Source organism: Miscanthus floridulus, chromosome 16 (assembly GCF_019320115.1).
Source record: "Miscanthus floridulus cultivar M001 chromosome 16, ASM1932011v1, whole genome shotgun sequence".
In the NCBI taxonomy this organism is placed as follows: Eukaryota; Viridiplantae; Streptophyta; class Magnoliopsida; order Poales; family Poaceae; genus Miscanthus; species Miscanthus floridulus.
In genome coordinates, this window is record NC_089595.1 from 102,402,280 (window position 1) to 102,416,236 (window position 13,957).

Genomic DNA, 13,957 nt, shown 5'->3' on the forward strand with positions numbered 1-13,957 from the left:
AGAGCAAATGGACTCATATTACAAGGCTTAAAACCAAGATTATATGAAGATTTGAAAGATTATGGTGGAAAATGGATCGACGAACTACCAAAAGTAGTATGGGGTTTAAGAACCCAGATCAGCAGAGCCACCGGCTACTCACCTTTCTTTCTGGTCTACGGATCAGAAGCAGTACTACCAGCCGACTTGATATGGCTATCTCTAAGAATAGAACAATACGAAGAAGGCGAAGCCGAAGAAACAAGGCGGTTAGAAATTGATTCAATAGAAGAAATAAGAGAGTGCAATAATCCAAAATGCAAGATATCAGCAAGGACTATGAAGACATTATGACAAAAGTACTCAGCCCCGATCACTAAAGCCAGTGGACTCAGTATTATGACTAATCTAGAAGAAAGATGGACAACACAAACTACTCAGTCCATGGGAAGGACCCTTCATCGTGAAAAACACAACAGGACCCGACACATACGAGTTGATGACTCTAGATGAAATACCAGTGAAGAATACTTGGCATATCAGCCAACTCAAAAGATTCTACAATTAGTACAACATATTGTACTCAAGCTTCAAGAGAAATAAAGCAGAAATTCTTCAAGAAGAACAACTTCAAATATATAAGCCCTGTCCAACGAACAGAACCAACTCGTAATCAGGTTGGGGAAAAAGGGGCTTCCCTGTTAACAGCCAACCCAGAAACGGTTGCGCTACACGGGCAATTTTGTCACTCAACCATATGGAGATGGTTTGACTGACGGCCAACGGCCAAATAAGCTTCTTGGGTAAGGAGACCCAAGCTAGCATTTGTCACTCTACCATAAAAAGATATGGTACGACTAACAGCCCTGTCCAACAGACAGAACCAACCCATAATCAGGTTGGGGAAAAAGGGGCAGTCCTGCAACAGCTCAACCCGAAAACGGTTGTTGCTAAACGGGCGCAATCGCTTATCCCAAGAGCTGGTACGATTGCTTACTTACCCTGCAAACAGCCAACCCGGAAGCGGTTGTGCTATACGGGTCCGATCGCTTACCCCAAGAGCTGGTACGATCGTTTACTATGCCCAACAAGCGGCGCTATCTACAAAAACAACTCGGTCGCCTACCCCAAGAGCGGTACGATCGACTACTTCGCCCAAGGAGCGGCACAAGCACTACAACAACCTGGTCACCTACCCCAAGAGCGGTACGATCGACTACTTCACCCAAGGAGCGGCACAAGTACCACAACAACCCGGTCACCTACCCCAAGAGCGGTACAACCGACTACTTCGCCCAAGGAGCGGCACAAGCACTACAACAACCCGGTCACCTACCCCAAGAGCGGTACGATCGACTACTTCGCCCAAGGAGTGGCACAAGCACTCCAACAACTCGGTCGCCTACCCCAAAAGCGGTACGACCGACTACTTCACCCAAGAAGCGGCACAAGCACTAAAACAACCCGGTCACCTACCCCAAGAGCGGTATGATCGACTACTTCACCAAAGGAGCGGCACAAGCACTCCAACAACTTGGTCACCGACCCCAAGAGCAGTATAATCAAGCACTCCACACAAAGAACAAGCGCAATCAACTCTACAACTCAGTCAAGCGATTACTACACCCCAAGAGTGGAACAATCAGCAAAAAACAACTCGGCCATTTACTCCAAGAGCAGTATGGTCGACCACTTCGCCCCAAAAGCAGGCACAAGTAACAAGTACAACTCAGGAGCTTACCCTCAGAACTACCCCGCCCCAAGAATGACGCATATCTACAGTACAAATTGGTTGATTACCCCAAGAAAAGTATAATCAACTCCGTCAACTCTACTACATCACCAAGAAGAAACAAGCTATGGCAAAGCACAAAAAAGCCACAAGGAAAGACAGGTCAAAGCCTGCTCATATCAGACAAAGACAAATTCAAAAGCAGGGCAAAGCCTGATCATATTCACAGAAACAAGTATATATTACAAGAAACCATAAGTTCATTACACAAAATGTCTAAGGAGCTGGAGGCACAACAGGAAGCACATTCATCTGTTCCAAGATTTGGTCTAATAGACCACTAAGCTCTACTTTGGCCTCCTCCCACTGTCTTGAAAAATCAGCCAATACAGAAGCTTCAGTAATCCGCTCAAGAGGGGCATCAGGGGCAACAACCCGGACATATGAAACCACATTGTTGATGCATCGGTGAAAGCCACTCTTTACAAAATCATAAAACTGGGAAGAAAGCACCAGTATTATACCTCCAAGGCCCAGATTCTTGTCTTCTAGCCGATAGACTGAAGCAATGATTGGACTGACTGCAGCATAAAGAGCCCGGAATTGATCATGGGCAGCCTTCAACCTCCCCTGCAAGTCTTGTACTGACTTCATTGCCTGAACAATATCACGATCAGCACCAGCTCTCATCAAATTCGCCTGGGCAAATAAATCCTGAGCCTCTTGCAGTTTTGAATCAGCAAGGGTACTTACAGATTCAGCATTATTTCCGAAGGTACGGAGGGTATTGACCATATCTTCCCTCTCCTTCATCCAAACCTCTTTCTCTTTAACAAGAGCTGAAAGAGAAAGGAAACAACTCAGAAAATAAGAGAAAGAGCCCAAGATATATTAAAGCAATGAAAGGGGAACTCACCAGCTTTCTCCCTCTTCAAATTAGAGCTCTCAGTTTGAGCCTCTACTACAGCTTTTAGAGAAGAATCTTGGACAGCATTAGCATCAGCAACCCTAGCATTGAGGGCAACCTCCATAATTCTGCGCTGCTCCTTCTCCTGAGCCAGCTCAGCATGAACCCGAGTTAACTCGGACTCAGCATTCTTCAAGTCGGCGAAAATCAGGGCAGCAGATCGCACCTCTTGAGGACCAAACAAGAGATCTTGATCTTCAACTAAAGACTACAGCAAGGAAAAATCTTATGAGAAATAAGAGACAAGGAAGAATGAAAGTAAAGAGGCAAAGAAATTTAGTACATTACCTTGAGCTTGGCGCCATAAGCCCCCCATGAAGAAACCAACTCGGCCAACCGTTCAATACGGCCAAACTAAGCCATTTCCTCTCCTGATTGAGATAGCAGAAGAGTACTCGGCCCAGATGTCGACGGCCAACCAGCATCAGCAACAGAAATAGGGGGAGGGTAATTATCAGAATCCTCGCCCACTACCGCATCAACTCGAGCAGCAGCCTCGAGGGAGTACAACAGAGATGACCCAAGTGGCAGACGAGCAGCAGCAATGCCTGAGGGACTATCCACAACCTGGTGCTCCTCCTGAGAGGACACCAGAGCCCCAACATTCTGTTCCTCAACATGTGGCTCAAGAGGAGCAACACGAGGAGGAGAAGCTACAAAAAGCAGAATTATAAGTCTACAAGGATATAGAATACATAAATTATACAAGAGATAGAAAGGCAAGACAGAACAAGAGCTCACAAACAATAGATTCTTGTAAAGCTTTTTCAGCACCAAGGGCTAGAGAAGGCCTGTATTTGAAAAAGAACCCGGATTAATCAAAGACAGAAGCAAAAATTATTAGGACAAAGAGAAAAGAAGCCGGAGCTTACTTGATAACCTTCTTGAAGCTACCTGCCACCCCCGAGAAGCCAAGATTCGGAAGTGGCACATTAAACAAATCATCCTCAACCACCTCAAAGGAGGGGATTGGGATGGCCCCCAGGACAGAAGCAGATACAACTGTAACAGAAGGGGCGCAGGGTGCCGGTTCACGACTATATTGAAAAAGGCAATTCAGTTATTGTTGAAATAAGCAAAAAGACAAGGACAAGGAAATTTACAGCAAAAGACTTACGGCCGAGTGGTCAAGGGGACCTCATCCTCAGTCTCCACCTTGTTCAAGGCAACAGACTGACCTTCTATCAAAACAACAAACAAAGCTCGGATTAGCAAGACAAGTCAAAACAAAGCCAGCAAAACAACTCGGGAAAGGCTAAGAACAAGCTCACCTACAAGAATATTACCTGTCGAAGAAATTTGACGAGTTGAGCGTCGCCTCTTGGGCAACGACTGCTTAGAAACAGCCTTAGTTCGTCGCTTCCTAGATGACAAGATATATTGAGCAATTCTAGGATCAGGGACATACTCAACATAGGAGTGTTGACCTCCAAACAAGCCAGTGATAAACCTGGCAGAAGAAGAACCCGACCCGGTGGCAACAACCACCGCAGGACCAGCAACAGCATCATCATCTTCATCTTTTTCCTCGGCGGGCTCTTCAACGGCAGCCTCACCACCACCAGCAACAGCTATCTCGAGCTTAAAAGCTCAGCAAAAACCCTGCAATAAGAGGAAAGGGAAAGTCAACAACAGACGCAAATCATAAACAGCAAAAAAGAACTCAGGAAGGCATACGCATACCTCAGGAGGAGGGTGAGCAGCATCATACTCGTCCACACGAGCGGGCATCATTGAGACACCACTAAGAATCCGCCCCAACCGTTCAAGGATGACTTCTTCAGACAACTCGGCATCCAGAATAAGTCGAGAAGGATCTGAAGAACCAGTGTACTCAAAACCAAAATGCACCCTCTGCATAAGAGGCTGCACCCGGCGACGCAAAAAACTAGCAACTATGCAGTTACCAGTTAAGCTCAACTGCTGCAAAACCTTAACTCGGGCGAGTACAGGCTTGAGAGTAGCAGTTTCAGCAGCAGAAAGCTTATCCTTCCAAATAGGTAAAGCACTCGGAGTCATAGAAAGATCAGAAGAAAAAGAAGCCGGTTTTGGGACCTAAAACTATTTTTCAGCCCAATCTTTAACAGAATCAGAAAGAGTAAGAGAAGGAAAAGTCACCCCTTGATGGGTTTGAATAAGGCAGCAACCAAAGAGGGAAGGATTCTTAGAATCAGAGAGCCGCATATGAAAGAAGTAGCGAAAAAGAAGAAGATAAGGTGGAATTCCAAGAAAAACTTCACAAAAATGTGTGAAAGCAGATAGAAAAAGAACCCTGTTTGGGGTAAGATGATGAACTTGAATCTGATAAGATCCAAGAAACTCTAACAAGAAGTCAGACGGGGGATAACAGAGCCCCGCCCGCACAAAAGGAACAAAAAGAACAGACTGATCAGGAGAAGGAGATGGAATCAAATGCTCACCAGGGGAAGAGAAATTAGAAAGAAATTTCTCCTGGATGAGCCCATGGGCAACCAGCAAGTCTAGCTCTGCCTCCTGCGTCGTTGGCTTCGGGAACTGCTTCTGCATCCGCCTCATAGCCATGAATTCGGGATTGTCAATTTGCCTAAGAGTTTTCTCCTCGTCAACAAACTCACACTTGCCCTTGTTCTTCACCATTAATCGAAAGCAAGGGCCAGATGCAGTAGCAGTAGCAGCAAGAGATTTGAGGCGGCGGATGCAATGCTAGGGTTTTCTCAGCAACGAGGATTAAGGAATCTTTCACCGCAAAGGCAAGTGGAGCAACAGTAATAGGGCAGTCATTTTTATAAAGGGAAAAAATACATGGCCCACGCGACCCAAGTGAAAACGGTCACCAAAAATTACCGTTACAGCAATAATTACAGTACGCACCAGAGAAGAGCAACGGTCCGTTCACACCACAACGGCTATCAATCCGTTCACAAGAAAGTTATTGAGAAAATAATATACTACAAGTCGGGTACGTTTACACAGAGGCAACCGAAACAAAAAGAGCTCGGACACATCTCCAAACAAGTCGGACAACAACTCAGACAATATAATCTTTTACTCCTCTGATCAAGAAGATACTGGGATTACAACAGAGTACAAGATCTGATAAATTCGACAAAGAAAGCAAATGAGATCATTCTAGAGTGGCAGCAAACAACCCAGTGGAATTCGAGGTTGCAACCCTCCACAGGCAGATAGAGCAAGCATGGAAGCCACATCACAAGAACTCTTCTAACTGCTAACATGAAAGTTATCAAGTATACAAAAGCCCGGCGGCTGCTCAACCTCACACAACAGCATATCTATGAATGAGGAAAGAATTGAAGAAAGAATTTCCTACTTAAGGCGGAACCACAACCAACAAAGAAGGAAAGCTACATCTGTACCATGAGATCAGGAAAAACACGCTCCTGAGAGCTACTTTACTCAGATAAGTCAAGAAACAACCTGGTTTGATAAAAAAAGAACCTCGATGAGGTACGGCAAGAACCAAGACAAGCTTAGAAACAACCTGGTTTGATAAAAAAGAACCCCGATGAGGTACGACAAGAACCAAGACAAGCTTAGAAAGAACTCAGATTTATAAAAAAAAAAGAACCCTGACAAGGTGTGGCAAGAACCAAGACAAGCTTAGAAAGAACCCGGATTGATCAGAAAAGAACCCCAACAAGGAGAGACAGAGATCAAGTCAAGACCAGAAAGAACCCATATCGAAGAAAAACAACTCAGACAAGTTAGGAACAGAAATCAAGACAAAAAAGAACCTAGAGTGATCAGAAAACAACCCGGATGAGGTACATACAAGTTTAGAAAGAACCTGGACGAAGTGCAAACAACCTGGAAGAGGTATATCAAGAACCAGAGAAGTCTAGAAACGACCTGGATGAATAAAAACAACTCAGAAGAACATCACGGCTTAGTCAAACACTAAGTTCGGGGGTTCGGCATTCGCTTCAACTACGCCCGAGGGCTCGGATTTAAAGACGAGGGACCAAGAATACAAGAACTCAAGACCACAACAAACGATAACACATCAAGACCCTTCATCCGATTTCTTTTTGAAAGAAAAGAACCCGGAAAAGGCTCGGGGGCTGCAAGTACCCACCACAGAAAAATACATTTTTAATTTTTTGACCCTCCAGCTTTTTATACCAAAAAACAAGAGGCTCGGGGGCTACACTCAATGAGTGCAATTTTTTGCAAAGATTGCACTCGCTGCACTCAAAGGAAAAGAACTCAGAGGACATCAAGACAGAGAGACCCTCTAGCTTTTTGTGCCAAACAGCTGAGGCTCGGGGGCTGCACTCACAGAGTGCACTTTTTTCAGCAAAAGTGCACATCAGTCAGAAGAAGAATCAAAGAAGACCATCTCAAGATTTCACTTCAAGAAGAACCCGGATCAAGTCTACAACAACTCGGCCCTTGAAGCTCAATCATGAAATGCTCGGGGGCTTGTCGATGGGGAACCCTACGGCCCCCCATAGACCGTACTATAGGGAAATAGGTCTTGGTAACAAGGCCCACAGCCCAATCGCCAAGAAGAGCACGGAGCAAAGCAACGTGCAAAACCAAAACTCCAATTCAGACTATACAAGGAAAGGCGTCCGAAGCATAGCTTAGAACTCTGACCTTGTATCCGAGTAGAACACAAACAACTACTCTCAGCGCCTGGATTATAAAGGGCTGGTGAGGATATCCCTTGTAAAAGACTGAACACATCTAATACAAAAAGCAATACGACGCAAACAGGCTAAGGCCGAACTGGACGTAAGGTTATTACTCGACCAAGTCGAGGGCCTGAACTAGTATAAATCATGAGTCTCTTTGCGTAACCGCCAAGTTCCACTATTCGTCGAAGCCCGAACAACTGTCCCGGGTACCCCCGTGGTAGGCTATCGGTGGTAAAACATCGACAAGACTACCACGACAACTCAGTAAAGAGAGCTTAGACATCTCACAGACAGGGCTTCGGTCAACGCTGGTGTCTTGTATTGTATGTGCACGCTCTGTTCTCCCTTCTTTTTTCTAGCTCCAGCCACAGTTTGTGGGGACGAACAACGCTTGTTCGTGGTTGGCACGGCTAGTGGGTGCTCGGCAATACCAACGGGTGCTCGGCAAGACTGGTGAGTGGTTCACTCACCTGAGCCGATGATCCTGTGGGCCAACATATGTAATCCTTGACAAATATTTATACACGAACACTATGCAAGGACTTACATGCAAGTTCATGTGAATATATATACAAGCGCATCTGTACGAGCGCCACAATTTACTAGCTTATATATTTTGTTCTCATCATACATAATTAGCACAAGTGAACATACATGCACATATATATGCTTGTTGTTTATTTATCTTACCTTGGAGTACGAAATATTTCTTAATAGCACATATCAATATACACGCACATGCAAGAATTTTTTTTTTTGAGGGAACTGGAGGGGCCGTGGCCCCTACAGAATTTTATTGAAAATAAAAGGAGTTAACAAATACACTTTACAAGGTTTGCAAAAGGAAAAAAAAAACAAAGAAACTAGGGTACCAGAAAGGAAACAAAGAAAATAAGGGAGTAGTTGATCACTGAGATGCAGTAAGATTGTGCAGCCATAATTCAAAACTTGTGAGCAGACTTGGCTTAACCCTGAATAAAACGAGCTTAAGTTCTATGAAGAAATTTGCCTTGCAGTTTTGCACCTGTGGCCTGATATTTTTGAAAATCAGGTCATTTCTTGCTTTCCAAACTGACCAGATCATTAGAATTATTGCCACCATGAAGAACTCTGACTGCAGCCTTACTTTGATTGTTGAGACAATGTTAGGGAAGTTGCTGTTCGGTGGGATAACGATTCCCAAAATGCTCCAGCATTGTCTAGCAAAATCACAATGAAGAAAGAGGTGTTCCAGGGTCTCTTCCACATTAGTGTTACAGAGTACACAGCTGTAGCTTTCTAGAGTCATGTTCCTTCTCCTCAGTATGTTTCTGGTGCTCCATCGATCTTTAAGAAGCAGCCAAAAGAAGACTTTGTGCTTTGGTTGACATGGACACTTCCAAATCCATTTGTAAGCCTGGTTCACCACTGGATGATCCATCAATTCTCTGTAAATCCTGGATGAGGAAAATGAAGTAGAACCCCAAATGTAACTCCATTTATCTCTGTCCTCAGTTAGTGTCATATGTTCCATACCATGAACTAGATCCTGCATCTGTGTTAATGCCTCTTGTGAAAGAGGCAAATGAAAGAAATCTGAGTAGTTTTCAGCAATAAGGGCAGTGTGTACTGAGATTGACTTATTCTTGGCAAATGAATATAGTTCAGGAGCAGCATCGGCTGGGGCATTAGGAGCCCAGTTGTCAGTCCAGAAAGGACAGCTCTGTCCATCTTCAACATTAACCCTAGTGAAGTTCTTGAACTTTGGCAATAATTTCAGAATGTCTCTCCACCAGAATGATCCCTTTTTTATGTGATTTGGTAACCTTCCATTCCTGTAATGCTTTTCCCATACAAGTGAGACCCAAGGAGTGTCCATCCTGTTGAAAAATTTATGAAGGTTCTTTAGCAGAAGGGGCTCATTTTGTTTCCTGATGTTAATCACTCCTAAACCCCCATCTTCTTTTGAAGCACATACCATCTTCCAAGCTGCTTTAGGTGGCTTTCTAGCATTGATTTCAGCCCCTTGCCAGAGACAATTTTTTCTGAATTTGTCTATCTGCTTGATGACTGATTTAGGCAATTCCAATGAGCACATGTAGAAAGTAGGCAGAGATGTGAAGACTGCATTGGGTGAGTTCAAGTCACCCAGCTTGACTTAGAAATGATGAGACCCCAGCCAACCTTTTCTCACATCTGTTGATTAGTGGCAGGAAGTCCTAAATCTTTGGTTTTGTCAGGCTTAGTGGCAGGCCCAAGTATGTAAATGGGAGGGAACCAGTGGCACATCCATATGTCCTTGAAAGAACTTCAAGCCTGTCATCTGATACATTGATTGGCACTATCATTGTCTTGCCATAGTTGACCTTGAGTCCAGTGCATAGGGAGAAAGTGTTTAGAAGTGACCTCAGAAAGAACAGCTGCCTTGTGTCACCCTCAGTTATTATCAGAGTATCATCTACATATTAAATAACTGGGAAATCCTGGTTTTGCTCCATTGGTGTTGGAAGATTGAGTAATCCCAAGTCCTTGGCTTTGTTTATCATGGACTGCAGAAAATCAGCAGCTAAGACGAAGAGTAAGGGGGAAAGAGGGTCACCCTGTCTGACCCCTCTTTTGCAATTGAAAGTCTTCCCAGGGATTCCATTCAATCGGACTGCAGAAGTGGCAGAAGAAAAGATTGCATTGATCCAGCTAATCCATTTTGGTCCAAAACCTTTAGCTTCCATAAGGGTCAGCATTGCCTGGTGTTCTATTTTATCAAAAGCCTTCTCAAAATCAATCTTGATGATGACAATTTCTTTTCTAGAATGATGACAAATGTGCAGGTACTCAAAGGACCATGCCAGGTAATCTTGGATTGTTCTAGACTGAATGAACCTATATTGGTTTTTATGAACCAGTTTAGTGATGATTGGTTGCAGTCTATTAGCTAAAAGCTTTATCAAAAGTTTGATGGAGGAGTTCAGCAAGGATATTGGTCTATAATCAGAAATACTCATAGGGTTCTCAACCTTGGGCTGGGCACCAGGGTGATATGAGATGAGTTGATACTTCTGAGGCAGAGAGTGTCATCATGAAAAGCCTTGCACAGATTGTAGAGTCAGCCTTGATGATAGGCCAGCACTTTTTGTAAAATTCATTATTGAAACCATCAGGTCCAGGAGACTTGTTATTAGGTAGATTTTTTATGACATCATCAACCTCACTATTAGAAAAGGGGGCCTCCAAAAGATGTAAGTTATCAGTCCTGTTGATGAAAGAGGCAGGTTCCACCAAGAAGCCACTAAATTCAGAAATGCCCAACCTTATTTGAAGTCTTCCCAGATGGCCAGATCTTTTATGTCTTATGGTGAGTAAGCTGTGTGATGAGATTTCTTCTATGTCTTATGGTTGCATTAGCATGGAATAAAGAGGTACCAGCATCACCCAATTTGGCCCACTTGATGGATCCCCTCTGCTTCTAATAGATTTTCTGCTGTTGCAGGAGAGTGAGGAGTCTCTCCTGTAGCAATGTCATGAAATTCCACTCCTGCAGACTTAGGTCTCTGTAACCACCCAGCACTTCAAGCAAATGAATGATGAGCTTGACATTACTTATGGTTGTTTTTAAGCTTATCATACTGGCCTGCCAGGCTCTGAGCAATTATCTTAGTCTCTTGAACTTAGTTGTTATCTTTTTTGCCTCATCTTGCTGATCTGTTGCTGTGTTCAACCAGCCTTCTTGGACCAAGGGCAAGAAGTAGGCATGTTGTAACCAATAATTTTCAAACCTGAAAAAGCTTTTCCTTGGAATGGAGGTGGAGATGGTGATTGCACATGGACAATGGTCAGAAGGAGCCATTCCTAATGCCTTAACAGATGTAGCCGTGTAGGACAAGGTCCAAGAATGATTTGTAAAAACCCAATCTAACTTTTCTAGCAGGGGAGAAGGCTGTAGGTTTGACCATGTAAATTTTCTACTTTACAGCACTATTTCATTCAGATCCAACCTGCTGATTGCATCATTAAACATAAACATTTCAGATAGGTTACCACCAGGTTTGTTTCTATTGTCTGGTGATCTTATCAAGTTAAAATCCCCCATGATAATCCAGTCAACATCCCCAGGCATCTGTGTATCTTTGAACCATTCAATAAAGGTCCTTTTTTCTGTCAGCAGTACATGGCCCATATACACAAGTGAGTATCCATCTGGCATCATTATGTAGGGAAATGAATTCAACTGACTGGGCAAACTCATTGCTAAATAGTAACTCTTCTCTGAACAATGTGCTCTTCCAAGCAATAAGGATGCCACCAGAGGCACCTACTGAAGGCAGACATTCAAATGAGTCAAACCCAGTAGGACAGACATTTCTCAAGAAGGATAGATCAAAGCTATCTTTTTTGTTTCTTGCAAGCAAACAACATCACATGCAGCTTCCATAATTTTGTCCCTAATTGTATTCCACTTCCAAGAGGCATTAATACCCCTGACATTCCACGAGAGTACATTCTAGCTTCTAACATTTTTCTGATTCATGATAACTTAAACAAAGAGAGTACCAAGCTACTGTCTACTAGCAAAGCAAGTAGGCCTTTCATCAGCAAAATGAGACCAGACAGTTTCTGGTGATTACACATACATCATTACAAAATGAGGAGAACAACTTTGAAGCAAGCAAATGAGCTTCATCCTTCCAGTTCCTCTTCATCACCAAGATCCTCCCTAACCCTTGGGCTCCTGTTTTCTTCATCCACAGCTTCCTTGTCCTGGCCCTCCATGCTCATGCCTTGGCCAATAGGTGCCATCTTCCTCTTCTTCTTTAGCAGAGCTTCATCAGAGAGGTCAGCAGGATCCATCTTACAAAATTGAGTACCCAAGTTTTTAATTAGCTTGGTAGATAAAATTGGTGGTGTAGGGCAGCAAGAAATGCATCTTCTGTCAGAACAAATAGAGGATTTGAAACCATTATTTTTGTTTTTGAACCTTTCACTTCTTCTTACCTCTTTGTCAGACAGTGGTGGGTTATGGCACCCCCTTCTCTTTGGTGTGGCTTTAGAAGCCTTGGGTCTCCTTTTCTCCTCATCCTCAACTATCTGTCCTTCAGCTATCTGGCCTTCTTTTGCTAACTGTTCTCCAGTGATTTCTGTCAAGCACGGTGACTTCTCATTAGAGGGACATTTGTTGGGTATAGAAAAATCAATAAGTCCACTATGATCATCCAAAAAGCTGAAGGCATTAGATGCTAAAAATTCTCTTGCCCAAGTAAAGTTTACCGGTGAAAACAGCATTACTGTAAAGAAGTTGGACCAGCCAACAGGAATCTAGACAGAGAGGTTACCAAGCGTTTTGTTGCAGAAGTAAAAGGACCAGAGTCTGGTGGCTTTTGCTGTCTTGGCCCTCTCCCAGTCCATGAAAGCAGGATCCCCTTCCAGGTTGTTCACCAAAGCCATCCCAACTTGCAGGTGGAACCCCTGTGCTGCCTGTCCATTGTCATGCTGAGGATTGTCAGGTGCTGCCTCTCCTTGCTGGCCATCATTATCTGCCAATTGATCCCGATTTCTGCGTGAACCTCCTCTTCATGCTCCATAATATGTTCCTGCTGCATCTCATCTGCCAGGTTCAATAAATCATTTTCCATTGGATTTGGTGGCAGTTGCATGCCTCCATTGTTCAATATAGGAAACCCTTCCTCTCCTGGCCCTACAAGCTGGTCCAGTTGTATGTCAACTTCATCCCCATTAGCAGGCAGGTTTTCTTCTTCTATATCAACCAGCTTATTCAGGGGTACCTCTTCACCCAGAAGGTCTACTAGTGGTGGCATTGGAAATTTATTCACTAGTGGAATATTCTCATCCTCCCCATTGATCAGGTTCTATCCTCCAAGATTTGGTTCTACCTGTTGTGGCTGATTCTGTTGTTGGGGTATATTTTCTTCAATTTCCTCAATAAAATCATTGAGCTCTAGGAAACCATTAGCAGCTGGTGGGTTGGCAGGATTAATGATGACCTCCAGGGGGTCAAGATTGACTGGCATGTTGAGGTCAATTTCCATCTCAACCTACATCTGTGGCTCTGCATTCAGATCTTGAATTGGTTGGGCCTGTTGCTGGGCTGGAAGCACAGCAGGCCAAGTCTCCCATGGGTTGAGTTGTTGCATCTGATTTGGCCCATTGAAGCCTTGCTGGCCCAGTTTCTGATTTTGGTTCTGCTGGTTCTGGTGATCTTCATCATGCTGATCATTTTGCTCTTGCTGCACAACTGGTTGCCCCAGTTCAAAGAAATCAAAAGGAACATGATCTCCCATTTCTAGCTCATTGGGCATAGGGTCTTCTTTCAATGAATCTAGACCCAGCTGGTGATGTTGAACAACTTTCGCACTGTATGGTCCATGAATCACCATTGACATTCATGGAGTCAGGGTAAACAATGAACTGATGGACTGCCTGCACACTAGTGACCCTAGCCCTAACCATGATTCTCCCCGGAAAGCCTTCACTCTCTTCCTAGAGGATCACCCTCCCAAAATCACTTACAGCATTCTGAATGTGACGTTCAGACTTGTAATCTTCCGGGAAACCCAGCATCATCATCCAAACCTCGTCATTATAAAAAAAAAAACTCCTCCAGTTTCTCCCCCCATTGTGCTTCACATAAGAGATTTGAATATTTCC

At 43.9% G+C, this 13,957-nt stretch overlaps 1 protein-coding gene across 1 annotated transcript; it reads right to left on the bottom strand.

Annotated features, from left to right (window-relative positions):
* Nucleotides 1-8,225: 8,225 nt before the first annotated feature.
* Nucleotides 8,226-9,395, bottom strand: LOC136511152 (uncharacterized). Its single transcript, XM_066505337.1, has one exon. It carries the CDS (start codon nucleotides 9,393-9,395, stop codon nucleotides 8,226-8,228), a length of 1,170 nt encoding a protein of 389 aa, XP_066361434.1.
* Nucleotides 9,396-13,957: the final 4,562 nt, after the last annotated feature.

What these genes read in the sequence shown, in the direction of transcription:
- LOC136511152 (XM_066505337.1), bottom strand. Translation starts at nt 9,395, where the DNA reads ATGTGCTCATTGGAATTGCCTAAATCAGTCATCAAGCAGATAGACAAA.